We start from the raw sequence: 15,216 nt of genomic DNA, 5'->3' as shown, positions 1-15,216 counted from the left end.
TAGAATACATCCCATAGGCTGAAGAAACTGTGTGCATCAGTTTTTTTTTAATTAATAGAGTATTTTTTTTATCTGTTTTAGGTTTATAGGAAAATTGAATGAAAAGTAGAGTCCCCATATACTCCTTCAACACTCCCCATCCCCCTGTTCCCCTATTATTAACATCTTGCCTAAGTGTGACACATTTGATGTAATTGAGGAGTCTATACTGCTCCATTATTACTATTAAGTAAAATCTATAACTTTATAGGCTTTCCTCTTTGTGTTATATATTTTATGGGTTTTGACAAATGTACAGTGATTTGTATCCACCATTATAGTACCAGAAAATTTCACCGTCCAAAACACCGTCTGTGCTCTGCCTATCTGTCCCACCCTTGCTCTCGTCAGACCCTGGCGACCCCTCTTTTTACTGTCTCTGTAGTTTTGCCTTTTCTAGAATGTCCTACAGTTGAAGTCATACAGATTGATACAGAATACTGATCAGATTGACTTCTTTCACTCAGCAATATGCATTTACGTTTCCTTTGTCTTTGCATGCCTTGGTAGCTCACCTCTTCTTATTGCTGTGTACTCCATTGTGTGGCTGTACCACAGTTGGTTTATCCACTTACATACGGAGGGACATCTTGGTTGCTTCCAAATTTTGACAGTTACGAAAAAAGCTACTGTAAACATTCACTTTCAGGGTTTGTGAAAAGTATTTTTGATGGAAAGGAAAGAGACAAGTTTTGAAGTTAGAAAGACGATTTGAATCCTAACCTTCATTTTATTCATCCAATAAATTTTTCTTGGTGGTCTACTCTATTATGTCTACTGTGCTGGGTGTTCGAAATGCACAGATAAAGTGCTACTCTGCCTGTCAGCTGTGTGCCTTGTCTACATTAAAGAGCCTTATTACACCTCTGATTCCTTACCTGAAAGAAGCCTACCTCCTCAGTTACTTGCAGTTTTCTGTTGTGTTTTGAGAATCAGATGAGCTATCACGGACAGGACCTCATGTACTTCCTGGCAATAAATGCGGAGTTGCTACATTACATCCCATTGAAAAAGAGATGATCAAACTTAATAGTTTGTTTTCTTTCTAGTCCTTCTGATCTACAGGTTTCTTAATGTTAAATATGGAAATTTTATTTAATACTAAATATGGGAAACATTTGAATACTATTCAAACAACATTCCTAACTTAACCACAATTTAAAATGAAATATAAACATGCCATCATTTTCTGTGTATCTAATAGTGATGAGTATGGGATTTGAGTTGAGAATTAATTTTGAACTTTGGCTCCACTACACACTGGCTTGGTGATGTTGGTTTAATCTCTTGGCTTTGCAGAGCAAACAGTGTCCTATCAGTCAAAGGAAGCATCATAATATCCGTTCACCATACACTCATCATACGAGGCTTTTGTGAGACTCAAATGCAAAAATGTACAGTGTACGTAAAAGAGTATTGCAAACTATAAAGCAGCATAAAATGTCCATTGTTATTACTATTATTGTTCTAATGTATTTTTTTACTTTTAATTTGGCTAACCCCTTGCTAAATCAAACTGTTTTTTTTTTTTCACTACCTCCCAATTGCAATCAATTTCCTGGAATCCAGTAGTCTACTAATGCTGGAGTTAGTATATAACTCCAATATAGTTATATTCTAATTTCAGTCATGTGTTAGGATCTTCTGAGAAGCAGATGCCAGAATGGATTAACATGCAAGAACTGTATTAGAGGAAACACCAATGTGAGAAAAAGTGAGGGAGGAGCTAGTGGGCTGGGAGAAATGTCAGATGGCATTATAAAACTTTTCAAAGGAAAAGAGGTAATTCCCTGGCAGTCCAGTGGTTAAGATTCTGTGCTTCCACTGTAGGGGGCACGGGTTCGATCCCTGGTCAAGGAACTAAAATCCCACATGCTGCACAGCATGGCCAAAGGAAAAGAGAGAGGGATGGAAGGTTGGATGGCCACGTCCTAGACTGTCCTGCAGCCTAAGGAAGGTTTGGCAGGGAGTCCTTAAGCCATAGTCAGCCCTCAGGGAAGAACATTGTCTGCCTTAGTATCCCTGCTGTGCTCAGTCCTGAGCTGAGAACAACTTCTGGAAAGTGTGGCCTCAAAACAAACGTGGTGATGCATTAGAGTGCAGCACTTGGGGTCCTTGGTAAGTTACATTTCCACCATTTGGGGGTCTATGAGAGGTACATTTTAATATCCATCACGCTTCACAAACATTTTTTCATTTGAATAATAAAGAGGAAGCATTTGTTTAGTTGTTGCTTATATGAGAATATGAAGATGTGAAACAGGCAGGTGAGATATGATGCAGACCTTCACAAGCACAGAAAACCAGCTGAATGCAGCCATTTTCCTGCCATAAAAACTTGTCCTACTTTCTAGATGGTTCTTTTGTTGTTGTTGCTTTTTGGGTTTTTTGGTTGTTTTTGTTTTGTTTTTGTTTTTGTTTGTTTTTGCCACATTGTCCATGGTGGCTAGTCTTCCAGAAATTCTGTGGATCATTAAACTATTTCCTAAAACAGAGCATAAATAAGGCACCTTTTAAAGTTACAATGAGCCTCTGGGGCTGTAAGACAATGTGTTTTGTTCAGCGAGTTAAAATCTTTGGGAGTAAGGGAGAGTTTCAAAGCTAGAGGCATGTTCAGATCCAGATTTTACAAGATCTTTAAAGCATTCCTCCATTCTGACATCCTTAGAGATGATAAAACTACCTTTCAGTACAGCTTCCTATATTTCTCATTTCTACTCTTTGCCTTCCTAGATTGTCTTGTTCTCTTTCCCACTTTTCCTCCCACTCATCAATTAAGAATAATAAGTGTCAGGGAAAGTGGCATATATGAAAAGTTATTGTTAATATTAATAGATGACAGTATTGTCTAAGTTCATGCACTTCAGAGCAATACCATTGAGCTCCCACTGTGGACAAGCTACATTGGGTACCGTTTTCTGTGCCTACCTGGCCCTTGAGGTGACACAAGATGATTTAATTTTCATGTAACAGATTATGCTGATTTCCTGTTATGCAACTATTTGTTTTACTTTTAAATTTTTTAAAGAAAATTTTATCTTTCCTGTGGTCTTAATCTCTTTCAAAAATTATATTGGACAGATGTTTCTATTTCTCCTTCTTCAGAACTAGAAAACTAGATTTTATAGTAAGCTGAGTTTAGTTCTTTAAAAAAGGGAAAATGCCATAGAAAGCCGTCATTTTCTTCCTATGACCTTAACTTATATTACGGCCCCCGCGGGGAGTTGTCAATTAAAAGCATGGAATTTGCACAAATCTAAGTCTTGGAAATCAGCCAGCAGTCGGCACCGAAATATGTGGGAAAACCTATTAAATAGCTTTTTAACCTTTATTACTTACTATGTTTGATTGTACAAATCTGTATCCTCAGGAGACATAGGCAATGCTAATTGGGATTCATGTGAAGAAAAGAGCAAAAAGCTATTTCAACCTATGTAAACATTTTTTGGTACTTAGTTAAATACTTAACAGGGAATATTCCGGAAGCAGGCGTACTGGACAAGATCACTCAACCAATTCAGAAGCAAAAGTTTGCTACTATACACTCATTCAGGAGCCCTGACAATTTATTTGCTATTCCCGTTAATTCACTATCTCAATTGTAAGATAAAATTCTCTAATGCCGTTGAATATTACTTTAAATGCTAAAGCAATACAATTAGCATAAGCTGTTATTAACAGAGGCCCTCTGTGAAAACAATGATGATCTTATTGGCTAAAAATCTTCGTGATATATTTTTTCTAAGGCATTTTGAAGAATATCAAAGCTATTAGGAATTTGTTGTTCGGGGGTTGGGGAGTGTTATCAAGGACAGCTTTGATTATTTCAGATCAAGAGGTCTTTTCATTGTCATGGCATTAAATTACTTGCAGAAAACAAATTTAATAATGTCACAATAACTATGAACTCTTTCTGAAGACAGGCTCTAGTCTAAATTCCAAGAGTTTCCATTACTTCAGATGATGCAATTAAGGTCTTTGTTAAAGTGTTGTGCCTGCTTTCCTGTTGATAGTGTTTTCATGAATACACTACAGCTATTGTCTTTGCTAAAATAATTAAATCGTATTCACAATTTTAGTACAACTTATGTGCCAAAATGCAGAGGAAAATGTAATTTTTCACCATTCAAATAGAACTCATACTCTTATTTTTTTTTTTTTTTTGGCACACGGGCTTACTTGCTCCATGGCATGTGGGATCTTCCTGGAGCTGGGATCAAACCCGTGACCTCTGCATTGGTAGGCGGATTCTTAACCACTGTGCCACCTAGGAAGCCCCGTAGAACTTATATTCTTAATTAAACCTGAAGCATAAATGTATCCATCTTTCCTTTGCATTATTTTAACCTGGGGGAAGTATTCAAATACGGGTTTCTTCTAACTACCTCTTTCGTTAAGCTGGTTCCAAGTGAAGTCCTCAGGATGAGGATAGAGATAATGCAAGAACTAATGCAAGAAACTGAATTGAGGGAGGGAAACAAAAGGAAAATAATATTTTCCTGATTCTTTTCATTGTATTGATTGTCTGAGTGGACTCTTCTTAAAGACATAGCATCAAGTCCTAGATAATTAGGAGAGAAGCATGATAGTAGAAAATAGTCAACTTTATGAACTTCAACTTATATAAATTATTAATTACATAAATGTTTTTAATTTTTATAATGAGTAAACTGTAGAATATAAAGGGAAATGTTTAAACATTCTCTTGTTTAGTCTCTATATTTTAAAATAAAGTATAAAATATTGTTCTTTTCATATACAAATTTAAAATTTCTGGTTCAATGTAGTTTCCCTGCCCCCAACTCCCACACAGAGCATGAAGAGTTTTGGGGGTTTTTTTTTGAGAAAAACAGAAATTATTTATTCACTCATTTACAATAATAACCAGCCCATTACACATTAACATAAAACGTATGTTTAGGAAAAAATAATGTGCAAAACAAAACAATTCAGTGAGAAGGGTAAGATTGTCTCACATTTTTTGCAAATCTCTTTATCTTATTTAATAGAGAGCTAGATTCTCATATCTGCTTTTGCATTCAATCTGTTGTATGTATTTTTTTTAAAGTGTACAAGAAACAATTTGCTAGTTTTTATTAGTCATCTATTTTATACATATTAATATATATATGGCAATCCCATTTTAAGTGTTTTTATTTGAGTTTGTCCCTAAGAAAGGACCAGTGTCTTGGCATGTTGACAGAGACCCCATAGCTCAGTCAAAAACTCATCACTGAGGAATGAGGACTTGGTGACACAGAGCTCCCCTGTGGGACAAATTTTTGGAAATCCAGTCTCATCCTTAGAACAAAGAATGTGAGGAAAGTTGCCAAAGAAACCCTAAATCCTGATGCTTTTAATGACATTTCAAATGTAAATCTAGGTCAGTGCACTATTTTGCATGTATGTTGTATTCCATTAAAAATATTTTTGAAGCAAAAATAGCTTTTTGGTGGGTGACAATGTTAAGACATTGATTTTTAATCACCACAGTGCCCCCCCATCCTCACCTTCCTGGATTCTCTAGAATTTCAAAGAATAGTTTATGGTTTTCTGGAATGTTAAGTGAGGACTAAAGAATACAGGCTGTGAGAATATGATCTGATAGAGTTCCTCTCAGTGTATGGCAGTGGGGCTTTATTTTACCCATTATTATTGAGCACCTGCAACCTTCATGGTGCTGCAGTGAATTTCAAAATGAGGGAAATGTAGCCTTTTCCTTCAAATAGGTTGCAACATAGTAGATAAATGCTGATGATTTCCCTCTTTTTGGAAAGAAATTAAACTTTAAGATACATGAATAAATATATATGTCTAGAATTTAAACTCCATGAGAGCAGGGTTTTTTCCTTTTATCAATGCAATCACCCATCCTAGAACAGCACTTGGCACAAAGTAGGCATTCAGTAACCAATGAATGAATGGATGGATGATAAAAATTTATAAATACTGAAATATATATAGAAAAAAGAAACACAATGTATTTGGCTCTCGTTTTGTTTCCGATAGGTTCATGTAGAGCATTGTGGGGAAACACACTTTAGTTTATATTTTTGTATTAATGAACATTTAGATTCCTCCAATTTTTTTAGTATTCAAAATAATACTGTATCATCTCTATATAGGCGTGCACTTGTGCAAAAACTTTTTGTAGGATAGAGTCTCAGCAGTAGAATTACTGGATCAAAGAGCATTAGCATTTTAAAATTTGGTAGATACCATCAAATTGTGCTTCCATAAATTCAATTTAGAATTAACCTTAAACATTTTATTTTTTAATTCAAGGTTATGTTTGACAATCTGAAAGCTTTGAATTCTTTTCCTTTAAAAACAGATGTTTCAGTGTACCACAATTCGGGAGTTTTAAAAATAACTTTAGAGGATTCATAGATGCCCTAGTGTCCATTCATGGATCCTAAGTTAAGAAATTCTAATAAGCACAGTAGAATCTGTACATTGCTGATTTAAAATTCATGAGGCATTTCTCAAAAAAAAAATAAATAAGGGCACACAAATTAAATCTTTTCTGTTACTTTTAAATCATTTCTGAATAAAGTTTTTGCTTACAATTTAAAAGTGACCGCAAATGGAATCCAAATGCTCATGTTTATGATGAAAGTAAAGAAAAAGTAAAAAGATGTTACAGTTTATTGCATTTTATTAGGAAAATTTTATGTGCATTTATGAATTTGGGAAAACTGCCAATCTTAGGACATGTTCCTTAGGAAGATCAAAGATCTAATCTGCAGAAATTACTGTAATAAAAAATGGAGTTTGCCATAAGAGTGAAAACCAAGTATCACTCAGTTGCCTCTACATGGTCCCTGACTGTGACAGACTGGTAAAGGAATTCTCATCTTCCCATTTATAGAAATTCAGTGTTCAGATCAAATGAAATTTCCCCCAAGAATCCTTAACCAATATCCTCAAGCTTTTCGCCAGGATTCCTTTCTCCGTTTTGCCATACTGCTTACTTTGCCTAATAAGCGACTTATATAAATTCCATCATGTTCCTTAAAGAGTAGGCCGCGTTATTTTATTTATATATTTCCTCCACAAAGAACATCTAGCACTCTGCCTATAGTAGGTGTTCAGTAAAGACTTGATGCATGTTTGAATGTATAAATAGATGATTTTTGAGATGGGCCTTGAAGGATATGTAGGAATTCAGCCAAAGCAGATGGTCCCAAGGAACAATGATGAAAATGAGGCAGAGATGGGGTAAAAGCCTAAATTAATTGGGAAGAATTTTAACTTATCCAGCCTTATAGATCATTCTATGCTTACAGTATAATGAAGCATATGGTAAATCGAGAAGATAATTTTCAGCACAGTAATGCAAATACTGGTACTATATTTTTTAACTTGTATTGTTTTTATAGATCTCCTTTCTGTGATGTAATATGGATTATTACATTGACCTATACTTCACTAAAAAAGATATTTTGAGCACTGTAACGTGAAATTTTAAGTAACATAAAGAACACATATATTAAAACATATTCCTGAGTACTAGCAAAAATAATTTAGTAAGATGGTTTTTTTCCATCTAAATGTTATTCCACAGTGGCCTAACCATTTATCTAAAAGATATAGTACAATGCATTTATAGAATTGTAGGAACTAGTGAGAGAAAGGAAGAATTACTCTTTTTCTTATATGTAGGCATTACACAATTATATCTATACTATAATATATGACACTTGTGAAAGGCAAAGTAAAAAGTAAATTTTGAACAAATGTATTCCTACCTCTGATTCAGCAAAGACCCAACTTGGCCCCCAGGTATCCAGGTTTATGAAGGGAAATTGAAAATGAAAAGCAGGTAGAATAATTTTTCTGTATTTCTCAAAATGACTTTAGATTCCCTCAGATGTCTTCTCCCACCTGCCATGCAGTCTAAGTTACTTGGAAATTACAGGCCCTTGTATCACATACACACACACACACACACACACACACACGCATCTTACTTGTTATATATTACATGACCTTGACAAAAATTTTAAACTCTTGTTTAATGTAATAAATTTATGGGAGGAATTATGAGATAAGATAACTTTGTGCCACTGAATCATAAAATCAGGTTTGGAAGACTCTTTAAAGGCATCAGCTTTATCCCCTATCAGTAGATATTTTATCATATAAAATAAAATATGCGATATGTACACTTTAGAAAGCATATATAGTGGGTATAATTTGTGCTTGATTATACTACATGAAATAGATTTGCTAAAACAGTATATTTTTTGTAATTTCTTGGATTGGATTGGATCCCAGTATTTCAAAGTCAGAAATCAATCCTCCTATTATAGTTTAATATAATATGTTTCTGTGAGGAAAGCAAATTTGATAATAACCAGATGTTATTATGTGCCTTTGCTTCTTCCATCCCTTCACTCATATTCAGTGATTATTTAGTCCTACTCTAAGATTCTGTTTTACAACAATGATCCCTTTATTGGAAACCACAGTTCTACTAAATGAGTGAAGGTCTAAACCAGTAGTTCTCAACTAGATGGGATTTCAGGGGGCAGTTTTGCCTCCCGGTGGACATTTGTCATGTCTGAGGACGTTTGTGTTGTCATAATGGGGAGAGGGTGCTACTGGCATCCAATGGGCAGAGACAGGGATGCTGCTAAATGTACATAGGACAGCCCCCCACAGTAAAGATTTATTCGGCCCAGAATTTCGATAATGATGAAATTGAGAAACACTACATGTATTACATGTCTTAACTAGAGTTGTACATATCTTAATTCATTAATACAGCACATAGGGGCACTAGCATGTTTATCTGTCAAAATCAAATAAATAACGAAAGTAATTTCTAAGGATAATTCTCATTTTTACCTACTTCCTCCCCAAGAATTCATTTGCACAAATGAATTTCTCTAAAAGTTTATTCTAAATTCTGTAGAACTGGAATTTAGTTTTTATGTCATAAGCTCTGAGCCAGTTGTAATGTGCTTTACCCTTCTGTGGCACCTAACAGAGCTACAGAGCTAAAAAAAATGCTTTTAAGGATGATGATGCTTTCAAAGTATCAATGCAATAAAAAATAATTAACCATGCTAAATTACAGTACGTAAAGTAGACTCTGATGAATCCTATATTATTCTGTTATTTGCTGTACTTCTACTTGAGATGTGGTAGCAGATTCTGACTAAGTGACCTCAACTCAAATGTCCATTTGTTAACATGCAAAGAGAATAATTACTCTGATCTTAATAGTCCTTAAGAATTATTTTACACAGAAAAAGAAATTCTCACCAATGTGGCCAAAATTATTACATTTTTATTATTTTAATTAGAAATATAAAATATTCACCTAACTTCAAAAGTTTGCCAGAGTCTGTTTCAGTGCCTCTTTAAATGATTTGCTGTATAAAATGCATAACTATAATTATCTTGTATTTTATGATCACTTGCCTGAGAATTCTATATGTGAGAATTATTTGGTCAAGAGATTTTTCTTGTGCTATGCTTATCTCATTTTATTCCCACGGAATTCTCCTATGTAGACTTTCTATTCTATTGTTGTTTAGCTAATAACTCTTCATAAGAATGATTAAATAATTACTGCTTCTCAAGTATAACAAGTATTTGTTTTATTTTATGTCAGGACATTTTGATAGCAACATTAATATTAATTCATGACATTACACTAAATTTTTAGAATACATTTAATACAGAAGGTGATTTAGCCCAGTTTAAATTATCTTGACATACACACATATATACAGCCATAATATGTACAGCACAGAAATGCACACCCTGTGCACACACACATTCCTTCCATATTTTATATTTTGCCTCTTTGAGGAAGGACATCATAGGCATTCTATATTTGCAATAGTATCCAATAATCTCTAGGCTACAAAACCATGAATAATTTAACCAACTAATATTACAGAGAGAGAATTGCAGGGGAATTCTAGTAAGCTAAATTTAATTCAGATTTGGCAATTCAAAGATATAATCTCTTGCTTCTATGAAAAGTATAAACAGAATTATTTGTGTTGACAGGTGCTTTGGGTCTCGCTGCCACTTCGTCTTAAAAACTGAAACGTCTGTAGAAATCAGGATGCTAATTCATCACCAGATCACAGTGGTCTTTATAGCTACTTTATGCCTAGGGGTTTAGAGGTATTGGCTCTCCCACATGTGCAAGCCTTAGTCATTCTATCAGATGAACCTGGGAGTCATTATACTCTTACCCAAAGATGAAAGTTGATAATTATAGCAAACTTGAAAATTATTTTTATAATCATCATGATTGTGGCTCCTAATGCCATCCAACTGATTGTCATTCATTCTGCCCTCAGTCTGTTGACCCAGGGCTTCTGTATGTAACTATTGCGCTTTTACCTACTGCCCTCATTCTTGTCAGGTGTCTTTTTCCCTTATGTTTGCGATGCTCTGAAGAGTCCTGTCCTGACTAATTTTGGATATCGAGCTGTCACTACAATACTCAATTCACGAATTTGCAAATACTTTTAAAAACAAGTCTTTGCTTCGTGGTCATCAAAAATAAGGAAAAAGGCATTTATTAGTGTCATTAGCAATCTTTAATTTCTCTCGAAAGGGAAGGGAGAAATGTTCTCTCCTGTAGTTTCATCCATAAAGTCATAAGAAATGTTGGCTTTGTGTTTGTTTCTCTTCAAGTAAGAGAGTGCCATCCAAGCCCAATCCATGTTCCCTACACATCGAAGACAGTATATGACAGCCTTTGCAGTATATGGTAGGAATAAGAATTCTCAAAGTTCCAGTGTTGTCAACTCCTCCCTGATTTTCAAAGATGTTAATTTCATAACCAAAGTGGAAAGGACTGCACAAGATTCAAATGAAAAATCATCTTATTAGATGCCCATTAAATGCCAGACATTGTCCCTGGGATACAGTGATTATAAATAGATGGATAAAGTGATTAAAAATATATGGTCCTGGTGTAAGACAGGAAAAGAAAAACAAATACCGTATGCTAATGAATATATATGGAATCTAAAAAAATTTTACTGATGAACCCAGTGACAGGGCAAGAATAAAGATGCAGGTGTAGAGAACGAACTTGAGGACACAGGGCGGGGTGGGGGAGGCCATGCACGACGGGGAAGCTGGGACAAAGTGAGAGCATAGCATTGACATGTATACACCATCAAATGTAAAATAGATAGCTGGTGGGAACTGCTGCATAACACAGGGAGATCAACTCCATGATGGGTGATGACTTAGAGGGATGGGATAGGGAGGGTGGGGAGGAGTCAGGGGAGGGGAGGGGATATGGGGATATATGTATAAATACAGCTGATTCACTTTGTTGTACAGCAGAAACTGGCACAACAGTGTAAAGCAATTATACTCCAATAAAGGGCTTAAAAAACCAAAAAACAAAAAGCACAAGTTAAGCACACACACACAAAAGAAGTCCTTTCCATGCTGTAATTGTACTTTCATCATGCTAATACATTATGTACTTGAAATTCACACGGCTTTAAAATCAATTATAAAAATTATAAACTTTTAAAATTTTTAAATTAGTTATAAAATATAAAATTATAAAATTTGGTGTATATTAAAGTTCTATAGAGAAGAGGAAAGAAAAATGGCCTGTAAGAAAGAGCAAAGCATTACATTTTTTGGAGAAGGAATATTTTATTTCCATATACCTAGCAAAGGACTCACCTCATTGGTACCTAAACTGTGTGAACTGTTTTCACTCCTTGACCAACCATGGGAGCACCGTCCGTTGTCAAAAGAAGGTGTGTTTTTATAATTATAGGAGATAATTAGAGATGCTTGTCTTGCCATAATTTAAGGGAGAGATTCACATCGTCTTCGAGTTGTTACATATTCGTGTCTTGCTATAATATATATACTGATGAAAAAAACCAATTAAATCACAAAATACTTTCCATGGCTTGGCAAACTTGCATGAACAGATCGTAAGATACATAATAAAAGCTCTATATTTAGGATCCAAAATATTGTAGAAAACAAGTACTATATTGTGAAATAAAGCAATTTCTTACCTATCAGCAGTTTGCCTGTCTAAAGCTTAACAATTTTTATTTTAACAAGGCTGAAGAGACCATTTCTTAATTTACAGTCTTATGCTCTTCAATGATTTATAGCAAAAAAGGAATTTAAATTAAAGTATGGTGGACACTAAACAATTAAAAATTGATGGAAAATTATAATTTTTCATTATAAAACAATATGTAATAAAATTTTTAGTAAAATTTTGTTTCTAATAGCAAGTTAAAAACACATTCTCATGGCTTATGCTTTGTATTCTTTATTTTAACAATGTTAAAAATGCTGGAAAGTTGTTTTGTGGTATATTTACATGAAATTTGTGGGTTTTATAATGTTTTTGTTCACTGGAGCAAAATTGCTTTAAAGGAAAGTAGCTTCCTAAATTGACAGAATTTTAAAATAGGAATTTTATTACCTTTTCTTTCTTTACTAAGGTTAATTATTTTTCTCTCTATATGAAATTTTTGTACATGTCATAATTGATGGGTAACAGTGAAAGACAGTGTCCACCCTGTCTTCTTTCTTCGGAAAGTCCTGAGATGGTCTTACTACTGCATTCTAAATGGCCTTAGCTTTGCACTTTAGCACCACCTGGTGGACAAAATATCTTTTTTTTCTCTTCAGTTTAAAGTTAGCCCCTTCACTCTGTATCCAATTATGACATATCTTAATAGATATTTAATTGTAAATGTATCTAACCTTAAAGATGGTTGTAAACAAAATAAGGTAGAAAGGTCTATTTCTTAAGAACAATACTATTGCCAAGTTAAATGACTGTTTCTTTAAACTTCGTAAATATATACAGATTTGAATAGTGTGTTACAGGCATATGCCAAAATGTAAGTATTGTTGATAATCTAATTATTGATCATTTACATTCTTTTCAATAAAGAAATAAGACCCAGAAGTTTTCTGTATCTTAGTAGCAAACTATTGCTTAAGTTAGATTGTCTGCCAGAAAGCAGTGTAATCACTTCATAAAGAAATTTCATGCTACAAATTCTTTTTTTATTTGGCTGCCATGCAGCTTGCAGGATCTTAGCAGTGAAAGCACAGAGTCCTAACCACTGGAGCTCCAGGGAATTCCCTACAAATTATTATCATGTTAATATTTTATGTGTAATTAAAGTGAAAACTATTATTTTAACCCTTACTACTGTAAAGCAGGCCATTGTCATGCTCATTTTGCCACTTACAGTTAAGATTCAGTTGTGGTCTTATATGTATTAGTTCTTAGTTTTTAATAGTTCCTTCCAGAAGTTAAATTTGACAATATTTTCCAATGAAAAACAGAAACAACTATATTTAAAGTGAGTTTTGAGAATTTTAAGCATGTTAATCTCTTTGTATAGTCCCACATTTCTATGAAAGATAGTGAAGTTTTTCTTATGAAATACAGTGAAGGTGAAAATCCTCAGATTCCACACTGTTTCTTTGGCATATACTACTTCTCTATTCCCTGGTAAAACTGAGAAGTTTGTGGATTTGAATTATGTGACATTTGAAGGCTTGGTAGCTAAATAAGAGCTGTTGATATTTAAATAGGAAGTATGTTCCAACTACATACTTTGTTGTATATCATTTAAGATAAAATTATAATACATAATGTTCATTAAGACATGCATCTTGAGCTGAAGTTATTTATTTTGTTACTTCAAGAAAATATTTTAACTCTCCTCTCTTTCGTTCTTTTTCTAAAGGTCTTGGATGGTATACCGTAAACTCAGCATATGGAGATACTATTATCATGCCTTGCCGACTCGATGTACCTCAGAATCTCATGTTTGGCAAATGGAAATATGTAAGTGTGACCTACCTTGGACTTGGTTAATGGCCTCTAGTTTTTGAAAGAAAATTTCTTCTGTGAGTAAATGTGATTTTCAAATTAATGTAACGGCAATAGTCAACTCTGGGTATAAATGTAAGAAGATGGAATTAATGTCTTGACTATGTCAAAAGAATAATTCCTAAGTCCTGCATAACAAATGCTGTTTAAAGTAAAGCCGATAAACAGGTAATTCTTAGCTCACATTAGTCTGAAGGATTCACCCTGAAGTCTTTGAGGCAAAAGAAAAGGCAGAGTTCCGGAGTAAAATCCGTGGAGTATATATAGCAGGGGTGCCCCCCCAGGCCGCACAGCAGAAGGTGGAGGGCAGGCAAGCGAGAGAAGCATCTGCTGCTTGCCGTTGCTTGCATTGCTTCCTGAACCATCCCCCCACCCTCGAGGCGTGGAAAAATTGTCTTCTACGAAACCAGTCCCTGGTACCAAAAAGATTGGGGACCGCTGGAGTATAGGGAGCTTCGTGGAAGTTGGCAGCCTTTCTATACATATTCATGTTTTGTTTAGTGTTGTTACTGCAAAGGCAAGATGCACCAGTAGCCAGAGCATTCAAATGTTCACTGAAAATTAGCCATCAGTATTCGAAGCCTGTTACTGGTTCTTGGTCTCAGAACTCAGTTGATGTGGTAGGTCCTTTTAAAATTTAACATTGCTGATTTTCTTCATTTCTTGCAGATAGCAAAATCATATTTTCTCAGGTGTCAAGGTACAGACGGGTCTGGCAATGAAGGGTAGATATCCTGATAGGTGATGTGGAAAGACTAGGTAACTTTGACGGATAAAATATTTCAGTTTAATTACCAAAACCAACAAAAGATGTCTGCGTGGCACAGTTTCCCAGTGCTAGATCACACGAGATTCACAGTAGTTTGCAAGCTTAAAAAGAAGACATATATTTTATTGAACCTAAGTGGCAAATTTTCCCTGGGTCCCTGAAATGTTGAAAGGTATTTGAATAGGAAGAGTATTTGATGGTCCAGTAATTACTGAAAAGTGTTTTCATTGCAGTACTTCTCGGAGCCTTTCCTATATTAAGATACATGATGAATTGTCTGAGTTCATTCATTTCTTAGCTTTATTGAACCACACAACTTTTCCTCAACCAATGTTCTGCAGAATAGAAATGTGCGTAAGTTGCCCCCAAGGGGTAGTATAACACAATCTTTTAAGATATGGGTTCTGAAGTCAGACTGACATGTTCTACTGTGTCCTGGCTGTGGGAGTCTGGGCAAGTGAATTCATCCCCATTTTCTCATGGAAACAAATGGGATGATAATAATAACCTTCCTTACAGTGTT

The 15,216-nt window shown here is 34.7% G+C and overlaps 1 protein-coding gene across 3 annotated transcripts in view; it reads left to right on the top strand.

The window, feature by feature from the left end:
* The window catches only part of ALCAM (activated leukocyte cell adhesion molecule), a 192,740-nt gene that overhangs the window by 129,728 nt on the left and 47,796 nt on the right, over nucleotides 1–15,216 (top strand). For all 3 annotated transcript variants that reach the window (XM_057697132.1, XM_057697131.1, XM_057697133.1), the window contains one exon: nucleotides 13,779–13,879. In XM_057697132.1, coding sequence (XP_057553115.1) covers nucleotides 13,779–13,879 — 101 coding nt within the window. The remainder of the gene's footprint in view (nucleotides 1–13,778; nucleotides 13,880–15,216) is intronic.

Source organism: Hippopotamus amphibius, chromosome 10, assembly GCF_030028045.1.
Source record: "Hippopotamus amphibius kiboko isolate mHipAmp2 chromosome 10, mHipAmp2.hap2, whole genome shotgun sequence".
In the NCBI taxonomy this organism is placed as follows: domain Eukaryota; kingdom Metazoa; phylum Chordata; class Mammalia; order Artiodactyla; family Hippopotamidae; genus Hippopotamus; species Hippopotamus amphibius.
This window is presented reverse-complemented; position numbering and strand designations above follow the sequence as displayed.